The sequence below is a fragment of the Thalassophryne amazonica genome, chromosome 15 (genome assembly GCF_902500255.1).
Source record: "Thalassophryne amazonica chromosome 15, fThaAma1.1, whole genome shotgun sequence".
NCBI classification, from domain to species: Eukaryota; Metazoa; Chordata; class Actinopteri; order Batrachoidiformes; family Batrachoididae; genus Thalassophryne; species Thalassophryne amazonica.
This window is the reverse complement of record NC_047117.1, coordinates 12,348,090-12,371,068: the sequence shown is the minus strand read 5'-3', so window position 1 is coordinate 12,371,068 and position 22,979 is coordinate 12,348,090. Positions and strand designations below refer to the sequence as shown.

The following is a 22,979-nucleotide window of genomic DNA, read 5'->3' as shown; positions in this document are numbered from 1 at the left end:
TTTCCTCAGGAGGGTGGCTGGGGTCTCCCTTAGAGAGAAGGTGAGAAGTTTGGTCGTTGGTGAGGAACTTGGAGTAGCTAGAGGAGTGAGCTGAGGTGGTTCAGGCATCTGGCAAGGATGCCTCTTGGAACACAGCCATGTCCAGCTGGGAGGAGATCCCGGGGAAGACCCAGGACTACATGGAGAGATTATTATCTCCATACTGGCCTGAGAACACCTTGGTAACCCCCAGTCAGACTTGGTTAATGTGGCCCAGGAAAGGGAAGTTTGGGGTCTCCTACTGGAGCTGTTGTCCCCGTGACCTGATCTCGGATAAGCAGGTTGTAAGATGTATATAATAAGCAATGATAAAATATTGTGTTTCCCCTGACTCATTTTGGTAAATCAACTAAAAAATGTTTTAACTCTAAATTAGTAATATTAATTTTCTTACCTCTCCAGCAGGTATCCAGCAAAACATTTGTGTGAAATATGTCCAGATTCTACCATGAGTTCTTCTCAACAGGACCTCTGGTTGCCTGTGTTAACTAGTTGTGTCCATCGCCTTCTTTCTACTTCAGTTTGATGCCATTTGTTGGCACTTTCAGTCACACTAGGATGGTATACTTTGTGTCTTTGGCTCCGTGCTCCTGATGCTCACCAAGTCTGCCATTTGAGAGTCAGAAAAGCCCTCTATGTCACTGATGATGCCACCAGAAAATGCTTTTTAGGAAATAAATGGTAAAATAATAATGAACTGAAAGGGGCCGCACCTTTAAGATCATGCTGCTTTGCTGCTTGTCTGTTGGTGTGTGAGAGAGCGAGAGATGTGAGGTGTCACGTGAGGAGGAAAATGAGATTGAGGAGACATATGATGCAACTGCGGAGACATACATACCTGCCCTGGGTGAAAATCACACAGGCAGATCTGTTGTGGAAAACTGATGAAAATCCACTGTGAGGACACAATGATTTCAATCCGCCAACCATCAGCCTCCTGAGCATGAACCCCTTTTATTCACCATGAAAAAAGTACGTTTGGACATACTGATGCTATGAATCAGAAGGACGGCGTCCGATGGAGTTATAGGCTTTTACGACTGTGACTGGAGGAACTGTGCATCGTGGGCAATTCTACAGTAACAGAATTACAATCCAAGAACGTTTTTAATAGTCAGCTAAAATATGCCCAGATTTTGTTGTCATAGTAATTCTGTTACCACACAGTTGTCCTTGGTTGCATCAGCAGTTATCAGTGTTGGGAAGTAATGGATTACATGTAATCAGATTACAAAACATAAGTAACTATAATCACATCAGATTACATTGTAAAAATGTGTAACCATATAGTTGCATTTTCAAGGATTAATGATATATTTGATAAAGTATGGTCATTTTAAAATGATGAACTTGTTTCAGTGATCCAGCTCCCCGCCCGTGTCGCCACCAGAGCCACTACATTAAAATAATGGCCTGGCTTATTTTTTTGTAAGACACTAATTGTAACTAGAAGAAGAAACTCCACAAGACAGAGGTCTGAAGCAGCAGCACATAAAAAAACAGCTTTCAGTTTGTGGCAATATCACCATCACTTTGAATGTAAAAATGTGCACCACGAGAAAGTAAATGTTGAGTGCAATTTGTGTAATTTGTTTTGAGGAAAAAATATGTAATTTCAGATCATTGAAAGAGATACGCTTTAATTCATCATTTAATTTAAAATTTCTGAGGTGAAGAAGAAAAACTCATTTGTGGTAGCATTCGTTTTTTTTTTTTTTTGTATAATATGCATCACTTTCAGTAATTGATTTTGAGGTCAACTAAAAATTCTTCAGATTACGTAACTGTTGTCCAAAGTATTATGCTGCTAATTGCAAAATTGGGCACGCAGTTTGTGTTCAGTGGTCAGCACGGTGGCTTAGTGGGTTGCACTGTTGCCTCACAGCAAAAAGGTCATGGGCTTGATTCCCAACCGTGGCCTTTGTGTGTTGTGTCTGCATGGGTTCCCTCCAGGTGCTCCAGCTTCCTCCCACATCCAAAGACATGCAGGTTAGGTGGGTTGGAAACTTTAAATTGTCCGTAGGTGGAGGTGTGAATGTGTTTGTTTGTCTGTATGTGACCCTGTGACAGACTGGCATCCTGTCCAGGGTGCACCCCACCTCACACCCTGTGACTGCTGGGATAGGCTACAGCCCCCATGTGTCCTTTAAATGGAGTAAGCGGTTGAAGATTAGTGAGTGAGTGACTTTGTATTCAGTAACTGATTATATTTCAAAGTAATCTGACCACAGTATAGCGTCACGACAGAGTGGCACAGAGAAGGATTTTCATACAAGGAAATGAATCAAATTTAGGTTCAAATTTCCTCCATGTGCCTTCTTTAAAACTAGCTGATGAAATTTCACTCAAAATTTTGAACGGTGCACGGTATCCCCAATCACAGCCACAGTACGTTACTGCAGCTCCTTGTCTTGGTGGCTTCCCTCAATAGTTTGCTTGGAAGGTTTTTGAAAGCTACCCACTCCAGACAGATTTTCCATACAGTACCATACGTACTGTCTGTATTTGTAAGTCCAAAACATATTGAGTAAGTTTGAAATGTTCATGCATTAATCCCCTGACTTGTCTAAATGGTAAATGGACTGCATTTATATAGCGCTTTTCCATCTGCATCAGACGCTCAAAGCGCTTTACAATTATACCTCACATTCACCCCGATGTCAGGGTGCTGCCAAGCAAGGTGCTGACTACACACCGGGAGCAATAGGGGATTAAAGGCCTTGCCCAAGGGCCCTTAGTGTTTTTCCAGTCAGGCGGGGATTTGAACCCATGATCTTCTGGACTCAAGCCCAACACCTTAACCACTAGACCATCACCTAAAGAAAACTGGCTGTAAAAGTAATGGTTTTGTCCTAAAATTTAGAATTATGCTCATGGGCTCTGAAAGTAGAGGGTATAAATGTGGCTGTAAACACTAAATGGTTAATGCAATAGTTTTGTTGGACCCCTTGAATTGAAGCTGGACATCTAAACTACAAGAACTTCATGAGTGTTTCATTTGAACTCCATTGTGGTGGTGCATAGAGGCAAAATGCCACCTGCCCCCCCAAAATGTTACTGTCCAAATACGTATGGACCAACTGTACATTTAACACAGTATTTGCACTAAAAATGATTAAATGTCATTACAGAGCCAAAGATAATCTCCCAGAACAGAAATCCTCAGACTGTAAATACCTGCACTTTGTAGGTGTTGTTAAGGACACGCCTCCTGTTTGTGACACGCCTGATGATGTCACATCAGGTCTGCAGCTGGTTAAGCTGCTGTGTTTATTTATGATTGATTTTGATGTTCAAAGCATGCAAGTTGAAAATGGAACAGCAGTACTTTATGTTTCTCTGCCGCCGCTCTTGCTGTTGTTTCAGGGCAGTGCACGTACCTGCCTCGTGCATGTTAAAGATGCTCATTAAAACCCTCAGGTTTCAAATTGGATGTGTAATTGTGTGTAGAGAATGTGCAGAGGACGGAGCAAGTAAAGATTTTGTGTAAATGAAGTTGGCCTCGATTTCAGATTGTCCTGACTTGGAACTATCTGACGAATCAGCCTGCAGACACATCAAACTCTCCGTCTGACAGAAATCAGCCAGCAAGCGCTAGAAAAATAGGCTACATCCTCAGGATTGCATCTACACTGCTTGTTCCCATTAAAAAAAAAAATCCTGAGTCTGTCAAAGTAGTTTTAATTGCTGTGTATTAAACACCAAAATGTAAAATGTGTTTTGACTTGCTCAGTGAGGCGGCACTTAGTCTCAAGACGCTCCTCATTAGATGGTTCACTTGGCCTCATCGCTTGCTGCTGTCAAATTAAAATTCAGCAAAGTCAGCATCCTTCTTCATTCCACCAAGGACAAGCTCCAAAAAGAGCCTTTCATCCTCACCGCCAATCCGTTATCGTGTGAATCCTTCTTAAAAAGGCTTTTGTTGGAGCGTTTGGAAGGAGTCTGGTCTTCATCCCGATCTGTGTTTAATTTTCCTAATGCAGCTTTAGACCACATTTAGGTTTACTTGGGAATTTTTTTTTTTTTTGGAGGTGTGTCCTCTTGCTGAAATGGGGAGGTGATGGTCTAGTGGTTAAGCATTGGGCTTGAGACCAGAGGATCCTCGGTTCAAATCCCAGCCTGACTGGAAAATCACTAAGGGCCCTTGGGCAAGGTCTTTAAAACCCTAGTTGCTCCCGGTGTGTAGTGGGTGCCTTGTATGGCAGCAGCCTCACACAAATGGACTGCATTTATATAGCGCATTTCCATCTGCATCAGACGCTCAAAGCGCTTTACAATTATGCCTCACATTCACCCCAATGTCAGTCCATTTAAATGAATATTCCACAAGAATTATGCAAATTATTCATTTGAGATAATAAGAACTGAAACCAAATTAAACAGATGCTTCTATTTTCGGGGGGGGGGGGGGGGTGTCAGATTTGAACTTACTATATCTTTTCAAAATTGAGGATTTGTCGTTGAAGTAGATTTCAATCCAGCCTAAGTAAATGATAAAATGGACTGCATTTATATATCGCTTTACCATCTGCATCAGATGCTCAAAGCGCTTTACAATAATACCTCATATTCACCAGGCTGGGATTTGAACAGAGGATCTTCTGGTCTCAAGCCCAATGCCTTAACCACTAGACCATCACCTCCCCATGATAAAAAGCAAGTGGCAGGGACACAGCTGGAAGCTGATTTTTTTTTTTTTTTTTTTTTTTTTTTTGACTGTCAGACCATCTTATTTTTGCAAAAGTTGGAATAACAAATGAATAACAGTTGAGATTTTGCCTCACATTTGAGCAGCTTATGTGACCATCTACTGGGCGATAGGAGTATTTCAGAGCTTCGTTTCATTTCCTATTTGAAACCCAAAATTCAATAAAAAATAAATAAATAAAAAAAAAATGAAAGAAAGCATTTACAGTGCATGTGGAAAGTGTTCACAGCACTTCACTTTTCCACATTTTTTTATGTTACAGCCTTATTCCAAAATGGATTAAATATTTTTTCCCTCAAAATTCTACTTACAACATCCCATAATGACAAGATGAAAAAGTTTTATTTTTTAACTTTTGTAAATTTCTTGAAGTGAAAACTAAGAAATGACGTGCGTAAGTATTCACAGCCACAGTTTAGACGAGCAGCCAGCTCTAGGAAGAGTCCTGGTGGATCCAAATGTCTTCCATTTACATACGATGGAGGCCATTGTGCTTACTGGGACCTTCAAAGCAGCAGAAATGTTTCTTTATCCTTCCCCAGATTTGTGCCTCGAGACAGTCCTGTCTTTGAGGTCTACAAACAATTCCTCTGACTTCATACTTGGTTTGTGCTCTGACATACACAGTCAACTGTGGGACCTTATATGTAGACAGGTGTGTGTTTTTCCAAATCATGTCCAATTAACTGAATTTACCCCAGGTGGACTCCAGTTAAGCTGTAGAAACATCTCAAAGATGATTAGTGAACCAGGATGCACCTGAGCTCAATTTTGAACTTCATGGCAAAGGGTGTGAATACTTATGCATATGTGAATTCTTCACTCAGTCATCTTTAACAGCTTAGTCCATTTAAAGGTCGCAGGGTGCTGGAGCCTATCCCAGCAGTCATAGAGCGCAAGGGGTACACCCTGGACAGCACACCAGTCTGTCGCAGGGCCACATATAGACTAACAAACATGCCCACACACACACACCTACAGACAATTTAAAGTTTCCAATACGTACACCTAACCTGAATGTCTTTGGATGTGGGAGGAAGCCGGAGCACACAAACATAGAGAACATGCAAATTCCACACAAAAAGGCTACAGGCGGGAATCGAATCCTTGACCTTCTCGCTGTGAGGCAGCAGTGCTAACCACTAAGCCACCATGCTGCCACATGTTATTTCTTACATTTTTTGTTGTTTGTTTTGTTTTTAAAAATCTACGAGAAAAAAAATATTCACATTGTCATTATGGAGTAATTTGTGTAGAATTCTGAGGTTAAAAAAATGAATCTCATCTATTTTGGAGAAAGACTGTAACATAAAATGTAGAAAAAGTGAAGCGCTGAATACTTTATAAATGGTAGAAATCCATGATTTTTTTTTTTTTTTTGCAGGTATGGCTTTGCACCAGTGGGCCTCAGGGCCTGAATTCGAGCTGCAACCAATGTTTATTTTCTTGATCAACTGATTATTTGCTTGAATGATTAGTTAGGTCTATAAAATATATTAAAAAAAAAAATAATGGTGATCAGTGTTTACCAAAGCCCAAGAAGATGCCTTCAAATGTCTTTTTTTGCCCGCCACCCTGAGATAGAGAGAGTCTGTCAGAGTAAAGAAGTGAGTAAAGAAATGAGTAAAAAGAAAGAAAGAAATAAGCTGAAATAAAAGAATTTTGATTTTTTTTTTTTTTTTTAATTAAGCAAACGTCACTGATTAATTTAATAGTTGATTAATAATCAATGAATTGTTGCAGCTCTGGTCTGTATAGGACTTACTACTTCTACACCCACAAATATACAGTAGTGTTCAGAATAACAGTAGTGCTATGTGACTAAAAAGATTAATCCAGGTTTTGAGTACATTTTTTATTGTTACATGGGAAACAAGGTACCAGTAGATTCAGTAGATTCTCACAAATCCAACAAGACCAAGAATTCATGATATGCCATCTCTTAAGGCTATGAAATTGGGCTATTAGTAAAAAAAAGTAGAAAAGGGGGTGTTCACAATAACAGTAGTGGGGCATTCGGTCAGTGAGTTCGTCAATTTTGTGGAACAAACAGGTGTGAATCAGGTGTCCCCTATTTAAGGATGAAGCCAGCACCTGTTGAACATGCTTTTCTCTTTGAAAGCCTGAGGAAAATGGGACGTTCAAGACATTGTTCAGAAGAACAGCATAGTTTGATTAAAAAGTTGATTGGAGAGGGGAAAACTTATACGCAGGTGCAAAAAATTATATGCTGTTCATCTACAATGATCTCCAATGCTTTAAAATGGACAAAAAAAACAGACGTGTGGAAGAAACCGGAAAACAACCATCAAAATGGATAGAAGAATAACCAGAATGGCAAAGGCTCACCCATTGATCAGCTCCAGGATGATCAAAGACAGTCTGGAGTTATCTGTAAGTGCTGTGACAGTTAGAAGACGCCTGTGTGAAGCTAATTTTTTGCAAGAATCCCCCGCAAAGTCCCTCTGTTAAATAAAAGACGTGCAGAAGAGGTTACAATTTGCCAAACAACACATCAACTGGCCTATTATTCTGAACACTACTGTATGTTTTGTTTTTTAACTCACAGAATGTGTAAACCACCCAAATAACAGGTATTGTGCAAAGTATGTTTGGTAAAAGTTTATAGTTCATCCAGTAGGTAACACACTTCCTAAAAAAAAAAGTGTAATCGACCATCATGTTCCATATCCGCCATGTACTGATCAGTTTCTCCAGAAAAGGAGACAGTAAAAGGAAGGCTATTTTATTGTGCTCATTTTAATTTCTTGACAATAAAATAAAGACAGAAAGCCTATGAGATCCTATGGCGAAGCATTTCGCCTTTGGCACTCGTCGTTGGCGAAAATATAACACAAGCTTTCCTGCAGCATGTTCCGCTGCAGCTTCCCCTCTGTTGTCCATAGGACCTCTGTTTATTTCTGTTTTCGAGGCATTGTTATTTCAAACACAGTTTCTCTTCATCACGCTTCAGAGTAGCAGCGCTGATGAGGGTCGATGGCAGCAGAACCTTTCGACCATGAGCTCATTTTGTGATTCAGGACCAGCTCTGCTACTCTCTGCCCGATGGAGGAAGAAATGAATAATAAAAAAAAAAGATCCAGGCCATTATTATTCATCAACAAAAAAACAGCAGTGTAATACATCGCTACATTAATATTACCGTTACTTAAAGAATGCTCAAGTGAGGCTTCAGAAAATTGCAATCAAGAAAGTATATGTTAAGAAACCAGGAAATCTTTTATTTTGAAAGCAATGGTTAAAAAGGTTTAAGAAAATCAAATGGTTTAAGGCTGTCATTTGAGTTAAAGCCACAATCTGGGAACAGAACTCAGCACAGTCTGGACCCGGTCCTCTGGAGCAGGTAGAACGGTTCTTCTGCGAGAACCGCATCGTAGCTGCTGCAGGAGAAAACGGTGCACGAACCCGCGATTATGGCTTCAACAGGGCTTAATGACTTGAGCATTCTGAACTCGTTAGAGTAGAGAAACAATTTTTGACAGTGTTTTCATCCACCAATAAAGTTTGTTCCTCGCTTTGTTGTCAGTGGAGCTTCAAGGTTGGAGTCAGTTCTGTTTCAATTCACAAAGTGTTCCGCGAGATCAAACACTACAACAGTTATCTCAAATCCTGTAGAATTGAAATGGTCATGACTCCATCCCTGCTTCTCTGTCTTCTTAAATGAGTTGTTGTAGCACAGTTGTGTGTAGAAAACAGTATTATTGTTATCACAGTTTTCTCCTCCTTTCAGCCTCCAGCTTTGAACAAGTCCTTCTTCAGCACAACGAGGGCGATCATCCCGTTTCACGTCTCAATCAGGTGAAAACCTCTGATAACACAGAGCCCCAACTCTTGTTGGGTTTTTTTGTTTGTTTTTAGATGTAATGTATCACGGCAAATTTGAAGTTGATATCTGATTCAGCGGCTGATGCGGATTGGCAGAAGAGGAAATTATCCTTCAGAATTTGCTCCAAGAGTGCAAGAGGTTGTCAGATTTTGTTAAATGCTGCATTCACATGTGGTTCACCGACTGCAGATAGGAAACAGACATTGGAAACACCTCAATCTGTACCCTGTAAAATTTAGTGAGTGAATACATAGATCGGAAAATAAGCCAATGTTATTCCAGTTAAACACAATAACACAAAAACAGCACGCACTATCATCTTATATAGTATATAATGAAGATTAATTTGTTTAAATTTAAACAAAACCCAACTGTTTTGCTTATGTTTTATCCCATAGACATGTCTGCCACCTGATGGATTAGGATCAGGTGTGGTCATCGGTGAGACAAACTGTTTCAGCACAGAAGTGTTGTAAATTAAATTTATTTGTAGAGTGCCAAATCGCAACAAAATTGAACCCCAGGCATCTCAGGTGGGTAAAGTCTGACCTTACCAACATAGAAAAGTAAACTCTTACTTTCTGACTGTTTTGCAATGGTTGTTCTAAAACTCAACACAATCAGATTTCCACATGATGCAGTGGAAATTAGATATACATATAAAATAAAGCTGCTACAGGAGACCATTTTTCTCAGAAATTTGCTGAATCTAAAATAGTTCTGATTCTGACTGTTTAACAACGGTTAACGTTCTATAACTAAAATAGCAGTCTCAAGTGCACACAACCCCGAGGAAAGGATTTTGGTGTTAATATAGCCACAGCCAATTTTTTTCATCTCTCATTCTTGAAAAGTTCTTTCAATAACCTTCCTCACTAGAAAAGGAAAAAGTTTAAGCTAGCGAGATGGCATCAAATTCTGTTCTAATGTAACAGGACAGAGACAGTCGGCCTGTCCCAGGAATTTTTTTTTTTTTTTACACAAAATGAGATGGAAATGTCTCTTTAAAATAGAGAGAAACAAAAAAGAAACTGGCTTTACTTGTACAGAGCTATAGCTTATGTATTTCAAAATTCTATCAGGTGTTCTCAGAACAGCATAAAAAGTCCCCTCAGCGTGTCTTGTTTCACCACATCACATCCAAGGCACATCTGCATGTTGATTTGGCACAGGTTTTACACTGGATGCCCTTCTTGATGCAGTTCCACCTTACACGGACCTTAACCAAACAGGAAGCACCAGGACCCTAAAGTTCATTCTCCTGCAAAAAGTATCAGCTTCCCTGCATCTCTGTCCAGCCACACCCGTGACTCCATATGCTCTGAAAGGCTGATGGAATGAGTTTGTGTCAAACAAGCGATTGCTTACAGTGTGAGAGAATGACAGGTACGACCTTTTGACCATCTGGTGCATTTCTTTGGGCTTGATTCAGCACACAAGTGCCTCAGTGTTGAGCACCCCAGTGGCTGAGGAAGGCCATGAGGATGCCCATGTTTCCTCTGGCTGTGGCAGATCGATGGTAACTTTCAAGAGGTGGAGATGAACCAGTTCTCTGCCTGTTTACAAGACAGTTCTGTAGTGTCTTAGATGTGGCAACAACCTCATACTCCCAGACCTGACTTTGGACAAATGAAAAATGTTGAAAAATATTTACAGTCAATACTGGTGTCCATGTCTTGTAGCAATTGTGGCGATGTTTTCCACCAAACAGTATCCACATGTAAATGCAGCATTAGAATACCATTAGTAGTTTCTTAAAAGACCTAAAGGTGAACTCTGGTGTTTTTGATATTTGTGGGTTAAGTATTCCATGAGTGACAAAAACAGTGTTAATCAATTCAGTATTGAATTAGAATGTTAAAATCATCATGGGCTAAACAGCAATCCAATGTATGGATGTATATAAACTGATTATACAGGCAGCGACTTACCTTAGCGTCTTCCGGTTTGTTGATGCAACTCTTGAGGTGATTTATGTTGTGATTTGGCACTGTATCAATAAATTTAATTACACTGCACTGAGTCCATACAAGTTGATTGCAGATGAACGACTTGTTCCTCTTGTTTACCAGCTAAGCAGAACGGGCCTCTCATCAAAAATCTGCTTAAGGCTCATTTAAGCTCCACTTGCCTCCATAGATCTATCTGTGCATTTCAAACAGTGTAAACATTGCTGTCCACATACTTCTGTATGTCCTTTACATTGGCATAGATGTTGAGAAAACATCCACTAGATGGCAGTACCCTCTTAAGAGTTTCTGACAATATAAAACATGGCAACAGTTGGCAAAGTCAATGGTTCCATCACAAAAGAAAGGAGTAGGCAGTGGGTAAGATGGAGGTCATCTCTCTGCAGACACTGCCCCCACAAATACCGTCAGTATTGGTCCACTTGGCCGGTATCAATGGGCTTTCAGAAAATGGACACAAATATGGAGGAAATGTATGCAAAGTGCTGACAGATGGTTCTGTCCTCATTAATGTTCAGTATAAATGGCAGACTGGAAGAAGGCTAAGGTAAGCTGCTGCCTGTATCAGGCTTCTTAAAACGTTTTTGTTAACATATGCTGAGGTAAACATGTATTTTTAGCTCTGTAGGAATCCTTTTCATGCCAGCAGACAAATCAAATGACATATTTTGTCCTGTTCAGTGTTGACAACGGTTTACGTTGAAGTTTTTCCCACTTGCCCCATAAGCTTCCACTGTCCAGCTGTTTAGCCCTTTAGCATTCTTACTCAGGACTGGACTGATTATCATGGTTTTCATCTTTTGTAAAAAAAAAAAACTGAACTCAAAAATTAGGGCACGGGTTGAAAAATCCCAGAGTTCCCCTTTAAGTGCTTACAGTTAAGCACAAGTGTTCATCTTAAGCAAACTGAAGACACAGTTGAACAGTTTGTACATCAAAAACAAAAAAAAATACAGCTGCTAAATAGTATTTATTTGCAAAGAATACATTCATTAGTGTGTGTGTGTGAGAGAGAGAGAAAGTGTGTGTGTGCGTGTGCACGCAAGAGAGTAGCAACAGGGGAGCTGATGGTAAATAGTTTGGGCCGGGTCAGGGGCTACAAAGGTTAATTTACTACCACAGTACTTTGGTCTTAGAAATGATTAGAGGATAGAAAGTGAGCCAATGGTGGTGAATTGTTTTGTGCAAATTCTTATTATGTTTGGCAACCTGATGTGTTTATTGATGTGAAGAATACCATTTAAATTTTTTTTTCTATTATTTTTTTATATATATACGTCTGATTTGGCACATTGGCACCACAGTGGAACCAGAGCATTTAAAAATAAAGAGGTAAAAATCTGATAGATGGGAGGTGAAAATAAATGAATTACTAATAAAACACAGTGGCGCTACAGTGAAATCGGAAAAGGAAGTTTTAGGTCTTTTTACTAAGAGTCGTTTTTTGATTTTGAACAGTGCAGATATGTTTCCCTTCGAGGAAATGAAGACATTCAGTTAAAGATTAAACTTTTTAGTTTGATTTCAAAATCAAAAACGTACCATTGTTAAGTGAGCTGGTAGGTAGCTAACTTGGGATTCTGGTTTCTAAAAGATTTCAAAACCATTGTTGTACAAACAAAGCAGTCACCTCTTGCAAATATAGAACTTCTCTCTTTCTCGTCTGTACAGCGTTCCTCTGCAGGAGGACGAGGAGCAGGTGCAGGAGGTCGGCTGGGGGGCGATGCAGATGCCGCGTTTTGTTCTCGGGAAAAAAAAAGGAGAACTGAAACGTCTCGCCGGTGCGTGCCGTTTGTTTCTGGCGGTGTGCGCGTCTCAGCCGAGAGGTTCAAAACAGTCAAAACACAGTCACACGACAGTCATGCCATATTCAAATAATAGAAGAGTAATGATGAAGTTCATAGGAATAAGAAGAAGAATTAAGAATAATTAATAGTAATATGTAATTCTAGGTTATTTTTTTAAACTGTATATATAAAAAAAACAGTGGCAAGGAGACGGTGGTACACAGTAGGGCTCCTCGATCACCTTTGTTGATTTGGCACAATAAACTCGCTCTCTGGTGTGAGCTACCTACTCTTTCTCAGCACAGTTGAACATGACTGTTGCCTGGCGACCTATCCGGAATTAGATTTAGCATTTTGCTTGTTCCAGATCAGCAACAATCTTTGAAGACGACTTTTTGAGCTTAATTCACCAAGAGCCACGTGTGATGAACGTCAGTCTCGCGGTGGACTGAGCCTCTGTTCAGGGTGGGTCGCCAGGAACAGTTAAGGTTTCCATTTGTTTTTAAATCATTCAGATCTTAATAGAAATAGCTACATAAGTCTGAGCTATAATTTTTATTACATTACAAAAAGTAAATCTGTCTCTCTATAAGTTATACCTTTTGTTGTTCCGTATATTAGTTTGGTCCTCATTTATGTTGTTAGAAGCAAAGGCTGTTTGTGTGTGTTTGTGTGTGTTTGTGTGTGTATTTACAGGTCTTTTTAAATATGGGTTCGTATCAACATGTAATGTAAGGGACGCCATGTTTGTAGTTTTCCATCTCCGTCATGGTCTGGGATGTTCCGGTGCAGGATCAGGCCTTCTGCTGGGCGGACACGCCCTTCCAGTAGTCCAGTATGTCGTGAAGATCCTCATCCTTGGCAAACTGAACCTTTCGCCTCAGCGCGTGTCCGGCCGCCACGTATCCTTCATCCTCCATGGACGCTTGCCGGTGCCTTTTGCGGTGCAGTTTGAACCTCTCCCACAGGCCCAGGGTTGGTGTGCAGAGGAGCCCTTCCTCCTCTTCGTCTTCCTCTGGGCTGGAGCAGTAGCTGAGGTTGTGATAGTGGGGAGAGAGCTGGTAGTTTGGCGCAAGCTGAGAGTAGACCATCTCCCGCTGCTTGGCCTGCCTGCTGAGGGTGAGGGGGTCTAAAACCGAGGGCTTACGACCCCCTGGGTGGTGGTGCAGCTCCTGCATGATTTGTGGATGGTGCTGCAGTTCCTGGAGGTGCTGCTGGGATCCGGGGTAAGAGTGGCGGTGTTCATTGTACTGACGGATTCTCTGGGCTTCAGCTCGTAAGATAGCCGCTGCTGGAGTGACTGTACGGATGGCCTCGCCTCCTCCACCTCCCCTCTCTCCTGGCGACGTCCTCTCAATGTAGCGGGATTCGGAGGCGTGATAGCCTCCCTCTGAGCGGAAGGAGCGAGGGCTGCGGGCAGAACCAGGAGACGACGACGTGCTTGGCCTTTTGGAGGTTGGAGGAGCCTCCATGCTGTGGTGTCGCTGCAAGGACTGATGGTAGGTTCTCCCCCTGTCTTCCCTTCCTCCTCTTCCACCCTTATACACTGGGGAGAGGAATTCTCCTCCTCGCTCTCCTCTTTCTCCACTCTGGTCAGAGAGCAGAACCAGCTGCGGTTCAGCAGTTGAAACAGACCCTCCACCTGCAGAAGGAGACTTGATCCCTTGTTGAAAGGAGGTAGACTCTGATTTGAGAGCATCTATACAGTTGTTGATGATCTGATTAACCTTGTCGACTTCTTTAGCAATGGTTGAAATCTCCGCGACTGAGCCTTGAGGGTTGGCTTGTGGCGACATCTCTCTTTCACGCTCTCTTTCCACACCCGATCCTCTCACCTCCATGTAGTTCAGCTTGGCAGGTTTGTGTGCTGGTGTTTCTATCACCTCCTGGAGCTTGTACGGATCTATCTCACCACCCTGAGGCAGGTAGGGCATCCTGGAGATACTGTCCCCAGCGGAAAGCTTTTGGGAAACAGAACCCCCACTCCCTCCCTCTATATCTCCTTCTCCACCATACTTGAGCTCTATCAGAGTCCTCTGGATCCTGCTCATCTTCCTCTCTTTCTCTTCCATGATCCGCTTCTTCCTCAGGCAGTGGACAACAAAACCCAGGAAAATCAGCATCCCAAATAAGCAGCCCAGAATAGTCATAATGTAGTGGGTGGCTGATGACTGATTGGCGACGCTCTCTGCCCCGGCCCGACGGCCGGTGGAGATGGTCAGACAGGTGTGATTGAAGCGCAGTGAGTTTCGAATAGAAGCCACGCAGTAAGTGTAGTCTGTGTTGGGGGTTAAGTTCTTTAACTCAACATCTTCTCTGTGACTTTTCAGATTCTGGATAACTGTGAAGAAGCTGTTGTTGTAAAGCATCAGAATGTACATTTTCCTGTACGGATTTGGGATTTGAACAGTGATCACGGCACTCGAGTGCATCACCTGCTTCAGCGTCATACTGGGGTTGGTGTCAGAGAAAATGGGGCTCAAGCTGATGACTTCATCAGGAGGTGTCCCGGATGCACAGTCGTCTAATCCACAAGGAGAGGCAAAATCTGGCGGCAGGGTGGTGGAATCAGATGAGCCAATGATAAAGTATGGCGTCACGTTACTGCCATTGTCGGTGCACACAATGCTAAGTATGTGCAGAGCGTTGCGGCTGGCAGCCATTCGAGGGTTCGGGCTTAGGAGGTTGTAGCCAGAGAATTCCGGGGGGTAGTCACACACCATCCTCTCACTGGTCCTGTTGGGGAATGAATTCAGCCAGCGCAGGAAACTCAGCAGCTCACAGGAACAGTTGAAAGGGTTGGTGTAAAGTTCACAAGTGGTCAGTTTGGAGAGTACAGAAAACAAACTGCCATCCAACACCTGAATCCTGAGACAGATACAAGAAATGTATAAATATATTTTCACCATTCTGTCATATTTGTAGTCTCTAATTATATAATTTGCAGTTTTTTCATGTTTTAACCACTGAAAGTGCCTTTCAACAAACCCCGCATATAGTGCAGCAGATAAGTGAAACAATCATGCAAATGGATCAAATTCGGCAGAAATACTCCTTAGACACGCCTCTTTTGAAAAAACAGATTGGCCGCTTGACTTTTCAATCGGTGATCAGGTAGGGGTCAATTGAAGAATTACACAGGTCAAAATTAAAAGATGCTCCAATCATATTGAAAAATATTCCACATTATTTGCCTGATCATAAAGATTCCAAAAAGGTACAGTTTGGACTATCTGTGACTGAATTCTATGGAGTTACGGGATAAAAACAGCAAGAATGGTGAAAAAGGTCAGTGTCATTTTGTACAGGGGTCAAAAGTTAAAGTTGCTCCAATTTTGGTAAAAAAGTGATGCAAATTATTGGTTGAGCTAATAGGATTAATTAATGGAATAGTGTTGACAGTGTTGAATGCTTGGTCTCCAAAGTAAAGGTCAAACAAGGTCTACGTCTATAGGATTCTATGACATGTGACACATGTTGCCCCGTAACGTGATAAGTAAGGATGGTACATGGTCCAAACTATTCCTTTTTAAAGCCGTGTTAACACAACTAGTAATCTGCATCACTTTTTACCAAAAGTGGAGCAACTTTAACTTTTAACCCCTGTACAAAATGAAACTGACTTTTGTCACCATTCTTGCTGTTTTTATCCCGTAACTCCATAGAATTCAGTCACAGATAGTCCAAACTGTACCTTTTTGGAATCTTTATGATCAGGCAAATAATGTGGAATATTTTTCAATATGATTGGAGAATCTTTTAATTTTGACCTCTGTGTAATTCTTCAATTGACCCCTACCTGACCACCGATTGAAAATTCAAGTGGCCAATCGTTTTTTCAAAAGATGATTGTCTGAGGAGTATTTCTAGCAAATTTGATGCTTTTATCACCATTTGCAGGATTCCCCTCTAAATATTTTCTTATCCGCTGCACTAATAGTCCATGAGCCAAGAGGCCAATTTTTACCTAAATAGTACCCCTAAAGGAGACTAAAGCAATACTTACAATCCAGCCTCAGTGTACCATGCCCTACACAAGGATGTATGATAGTCATCCCAGGGTAGTAGCTGTAGCCAGGTAGGAGTCAGTAAAGGATTACACAGAGGTCAATATTTTAAAATTCTCAATCATATTGAAAAGTATACCACATTATTTGTCTGATCATAAACATTCAAAAAGGTATATGGTATATTTTGATCTATCACCGAAGGTTATGTGGTTATGGGGGCAAAGATAGTAACACAGGTTAATATGAGTTTGGATAGTGGTCAAAAGTTGCTCCAATTTTGGTTTTAAAAAAGGATACATATTACTGGTTGAGCTCGTATGATTATAAAACAAGAAAAATCTGCACCACTTGTAATTCTTAGTTATCACGTTCAGGGGTAACATGTTACAGGATCCAATGGGTGTTGACCTTGTTTGACGTCTAGTTTTGAGGCCAAACACTCAACATGACTAAAACTATTCCATACATTAATTCTTTTAGCTGAACCAATAATAATAATAATAATCTCTTTTTACCAAAACTGGAGCACCTTTAACCTTTGAACTCTGTACAAACTAAAACAGACCTTTGTCACCATTTTTTTTTTACCGTTTTTACCCCATAACTTGATAACATTCAGGCATAGATAGTCCAAACTATATGATCAGATAAATAATGTGGTCAACTTTCCAGGAGCATTTTTAAATGTTAACCAATGTGTAATCCAACATTGTCATACTCCCTCGCTATAGCTACAACCCTGCAACAGTGTCAACATAATGTGTGTGTATACGTGTATATACGTATATATATATAGAGAGAGAGAGAGAGAGATCCTAGCTTCTTATCACACTGAGCTGCCTGTTCTCTTAAAAAATGAGCTGTGTGATCTTTTAAAGCATGAATGAAAACACTACATATCTCATAACGCCTACATTTGAATATTATGGACAGATGGACCCACAAATGGTCCTGTACCTATTCATGGAGAGGTCTATGTTCTCGATGTTGGGGCATTCCCAGAAGGTGTTGGGTGTGACGGTCTCGATGAGGTTGGCCTGCAGGTAGAGGTACTGCAGTTTGCCCAAACCTCTTAGCATCCCCTCTGTCAGGTTCCTCAACTTGTTAAAGCCCATCTGGAGAACCTGTGGAGAGCAAAAGGCAAGTGGGATTATTCTAATCTCTGCAGAGCTAGCCAGCGCCAGACACGGCACATGACAAGCCTGAAACATTACCACAGCACAGAGGATCGTTCGCTACAACTCATGTTTCACCCTGTGATCTAATCCTCTGTGCCATGCCAGCTCATTACAGCTGCGTTCAGATCAGTTTGGCAAAAACACTTTTGCTTGAACATTCCCTGGAAGCCGTAATGAGCTGGTATTGTCTCTAGTGACTGTGAGTTTGTCTTTGTGTACAGCAATGAAGGAAGTAGTAAGATAATTTTCCTTGGTTTAAATTATACTAATTTAAAAAAAGAATCATTAGTAGAAAATAGACTAAAGAACAGATTATGTAGAATTACCCTTTATCTTACATCACTGCATTAGTTGCCTGTTGACACTTTAACACTTGAGAACATTTGGCTTTTTTTTTTAATTGGGCTAATTTTTAAGTACATTATACACATTTGCATAGTTTAGGTTATTAAGCCAAGATTTCTAAGAATCATGCATTCTGTAGGTTGATTCAAAGCATCGCTACTAAATGTCAAAGAACCAATGGGCTTTTTTCACCAATTAGCCATTCAAAAACAGTCCTATCAGTCAGTCTGCTGGAGTTGCTGTTGATATTATTGTGCAAGTTGCTGTTTTAATTTGGAGAACAATTACACATATTGCACTACATTCTGTCTGTGCATGCTTCTGTGGATGTTATACCACATCTCAGGAACCACTGGATGGATTGTCTTAATTTTCATCTACTTTTTTTTTTTTTTAAACCAGATGCTGGTTTGCTGATGCTTCAATGAAACACTGGATGTTAAAGCTACAGTGTGTAGGATTTAGTGTCATCTAGTGATGAGTTGCAGATTGCATTATTCTGTCACCAGATTTTTATTCCCTTCACATTTTCGTGTCTTTTCTAATGGGGATTCATGCTCCCTATCCCTGCTTTGTGATCAGCAATATGTATGAGTTTCCATTTCACAAAAATGAGGCTTCTCAAACTTGTTAGCCTGCACTAGCAACTAGGAGACAGTGCATAGTGGAGGAACCCTTCATATCCACATCGGAGCCTGCTCGGGGTTCAATCTCAGCTGCTGAAAACACATTTATTCATTCTTGATGGTAATTACACACTAATAAACATATGGTTATTAATATTCTATTTCTGCTACTAAACACTCCTAAATCCTACATAATGTTGCTTTAAATTAGGGGGAGTCATATCAAATCTCCCAGTTAGAGAACAATTTCATTCATTTCATTCTCCTTATAAATTTCACACATACTCTTATACCACAATTTTGAAGAAATCCCATATATTAGAGTCTTTTGGTCCAAGTTCCTTTGTATCTTTGTGAAACTACTGCTAACTTTTTTTTTCTGTAGAGGTTTTTCTGTCATGTATATTAGTTGATGCATACAGTAGCACTGTACAGTAATACAGCGCATCCGGAAAGTATTCAGATTATTTCTTTTTTCCCCCACATTTTATGCTACAGCCTTATTTAAAAATGGATGGAAATTAATTTTTCCCTTCAAACCTCTACACTCAGTAGCCCATAATGACCATGTGAATTTTTTGAGATTTTGCAAATTTGTAAAAAAAAAAAAAAAAAAAAAAAAAAGTCACAGGTACATACAGTGGGGTAAAAAAAGTATTTAGTCACCCCATGATTGTGCAAGTTCTCCTTCTTAGAAAGATGAGAGAGGTCTGTAATTTTCAGCATAGGTACACTTCAACTGTGAGAGACAAAATGAGAAAAAATATCCAGGAAATCACATTGTAGGATTTTTAAAGAATTTATTTGTAAATTATGGTGGAAAGTAAGTATCTGGTCAATAATAAAAGTTCAACTCAATACTTTGTAACATAATCTTTGTTGGCAATGACAGAGGTCAAACATTTCCTGTAAGTCTTCACCAGGTTTGCACACACTGTAGCTGGTATTTTGGCCCATTCTTCCATGCAGATCTCCTCTAGAGCAGTGATGTTTTGGGGCTGTCGCTTAGCAACATGGACTTTCAACTCCCTCATCAAATTTTCTATGGAGTTGAGGTCTGGAGACTGGCTAGGCCACTCCAGGACCTTGAAATACTTTTTATGGAGCCACTCCTTTGTTGCCTGAGCGGTGTGCTTGAGATCATTGTCATGCTGGAAGACCCAGCCACGTTGCATCTTCAATGCTCTCACTGATGGAAGGAGGTTTTGGCTTAAAATCTCATGATACATGGCCCCGTTCATTCTTCCTTTAATACGGATCAGTCGTCCTGTCCCCTTTGCAGAAAAACAGGCCCAAAGCATGATGTTTCCACCCCCATGCTTCACAGTAGATATGGTGTTCTTGGAATGCAACTCAGCATTCTTCTTCCTCCAAACATGACAAGTTGAGTTTTTACCAGAATGTTATATTTTGGTTTCATCTGACCACATGATATTCTCCCAATCCTCTTCTGGATCATCCGTATGCTCTCTGGCAAAATTCAGATGGGCCTGGACATGTACTGGCTTAAGCAGGGGGACACGCCGGGCACTGTAGGATTTGAGCCCCTCTCTGCGTAGTGTGTAGCCTTTGTTACTTTGCTCCCAGCTCTGCAGGTCATTCATTAGGTCCTTCCGTGTAGTTCTGGGATTTTTGCTCACCATTCTCATGATCATTTTGACCCCATGGGATGAGATCTTGCGTGGAGCCCCAGATCGAGGGAGATTATCAGTGGTCTTGTATGTCTTCCATTTTCTTACAATTGCTCCCACAGTTGATTTATTCATACCAACCTGCTCGACTATTGTTGATTCACTCTTTCCACCCTGGTGCACATCTACAAGTTTCCTCCTGGTGTCCTTTGACAGCTGTTTGGTCTTGGCCGTGGTTGAGTTTGGAGTCTGACTGTTTGAGGCTGTGGATTGGTATCTTTTATACAGATAAGTTCAAACAGGTGCCATTAATACAGGTAACAGCTGGAGGACATAAAAGCTTCTTAAAAACAAGTAACAGCTCTGTGAGAGTCAGAAATCTTGCTTGTTTGTGGGTGACCAAATACTTATTTTCCACCATAATTTACAAATAAATTCTTTAAAAATCCTACAATGTGATTTCCTGGATTTTTCTTCTCATTTTGTCTCTCGCAGTTGAAGTGTACCTATGACGAAAATTACAGGCCTCTCTCATCTTTCTAAGTAGGAGAATGTGCACAATCTGACTAAATATTTTTTTACCCCACTGTAAGTATACACAGCCTTTGCCATGGAGCTGCATCCTGTTTCCACTGATCATCCTTGATATGTTTCTACAGCTTAATTGGAGTCCACCTGGAGTAAATTCAGGTGATTGGACATGATTTGGGAAGGCACACACCTGTCTACATATAAGGTCCCACAGTTGACCGTGCATGTCAGAGCACAAACCAAGCATGATATCAAGGATTGAGGGAAAGATGAATGCAGCAATGTACAGAGACATCCTGGATGAAAACCTGCTCCAGGGTGCTCTAGACTTCAGACTGGCATGATGGTTTGTCTTTCAGCAGGACAATGACCCTAAGCACACAGCCAAGATATCAAAGGAGTGGCTTCAGGACAACTCTGTGAATGTCCTTGAGTGACCCAGCCAGAGTCCAGACCTGAATCCAACCTGATGGAGCTTGAAAAGTGCTGCAAAGAGGAATGGGTAAAACTGCCCAAAGATAGGTGCACCAAGCCTGTGGCATCACAAGAAGACTTGCGGCTGTAATTGCTGCCAAAGGTGCATCAACGAAGTATTGAGAAAAGGTTGTGAACACGTATGTACAAGCAATTACTTAGTTTTTTTGTTTTTAATAAATTTGCAGAAATTAAGAAAAAAAATTCATGTTGTCATTATGGGGTGTTGTGAGTAGAATTTTGAGGGGTCAAAAATTAATTTACTCCATTTTGGAATAAGGCTGTGTAACCTAACAAAATGTAGAAAAAGTGAAGCGCTGTGAATACTTTCTGGGTGCACCGTAAATACAGTTACTGCATACACATGAGTACATACTGCATACAATCGAGCGTATTTCCAAAAATACTGGATGAGAGTTGACAGTGTAATGTTTGAAAAAGATTTAATATATGAAAATTAGAATATTGTGAATTTTTTATAATTGTTAGGTGCCATTTCCTGCATTTTGGTGCATATTTTACCACAAAATACACCACAGAGAAAAGCAACTTTACAGTCTTGAATGTTATGATGGCAAGTACCAGAACATTTGAAATGTTTGTGGATAAAAAAGTGAACACCTTTGCCACACCTTGCTGAATGATGGTCTGGTTCCCCTGGTTCTGGCTTTGATATATATACACATTCTGTGGTGTTGTGTCACTGTTTGCTGTATTATGTCAGTGTTTGCTGCTGATTTTCTCCTGAAAGATTGACTCCCTTGTTGGAATAAATCAACATCTTGTCTGGCATTGCAGCCGTGGAAAACAGAAAACTTTGGACATTCTGTCTCACAGCCATCAGGACAGAGTTCCAATGACATCATCAGAATGCAGCACAGGAATAAAATAAAAATACTGAAATTTGCAGAAGACCTGAGTACTTTTTTGTGTGTGTGAGGCACCTGTGTAAATGTACAGAATGCGGTGGCTTACCTGCAGGTTAAATTGTGCTGAAAATGCTCCATCTTCCACATAGCTGATATCATTCTTGGTGAGGTTCAGATAAGTGAGGTTGCCAAAGCGACTGAGCGAAGAGTAATGAATCGACCGTATCTTGTTCTCATTCAGCCTCAGATCCACAATAGTGCTGTTGAGAGAAGAGTGTCTGCTGCAGATTTTTTATTTATTTTTTTTGTGGCAAAGACATATAGACCCATGTGGCGGAAGCTCACCTCCGGACTTCTTACCTGTTGATGTGGGATGGAATGGCCTCGTAAGGCGGCTGGTTCATGCTGCAGATCGCCAGCCACACAAAGCCTTTCTCCCCTTCAATTAGCCAGCAATCACCTGTTACCGTCGGTAACCGGATTACTGACAGTAGGGTGAGCCAACAGAGGAAGGACCTGGCTGCGGACAGAAGCGCTGATGAAGAGCCTCTGGTGGCGTCACACTTCTGTCGGCCCCGTCCTGTGGCCTGAGCCATTTGGGAAGCAGTCACAGTGTCCAGTGGAGAAAGCTGTCCAACCACGTTTGCCATCTAACAGTTACTGGTAAAGACTATTGGCATCTGAACGGGAGCGAGGCCTTATTACTGTGGGAATACCTCAGCATACGGTGATCTGGAGATCTTTAGGCGGAGTCACACCACAGCAAAACGATCCTGTGCAGAAGTTTATTATATAACTGCAGGAAAGCGATGCTGCCCCTCATTTACGGTTATCTGGGTCGAGGTAAACTGTGTTAACTGTTTGATTAGGGGGTCACATTTGATTTATTATGTCTAAATTGGCATGTGGAGGCCATCCAGCTGCCAGATTGGCTGGTGCTCATGTCTTCTGAGGCCAGATACAT

General features: G+C 41.0%; 1 protein-coding gene across 1 annotated transcript; it reads right to left on the bottom strand.

The window, feature by feature from the left end:
• Positions 1-12,074: 12,074 nt before the first annotated feature.
• LOC117525576 (protein ELFN1-like) lies at positions 12,075-22,748 on the bottom strand. The gene is made up of 4 exons (XM_034187456.1): positions 22,376-22,748; positions 22,122-22,275; positions 17,319-17,485; positions 12,075-15,219 (listed from the first exon to the last, which is right to left on the bottom strand). Exons 1-4 carry the CDS (start codon positions 22,663-22,665, stop codon positions 13,146-13,148), a joined length of 2,685 nt encoding a protein of 894 aa, XP_034043347.1. The 5' UTR covers positions 22,666-22,748; the 3' UTR covers positions 12,075-13,145.
• Between the last annotated feature and the right edge of the window lie 231 nt (positions 22,749-22,979).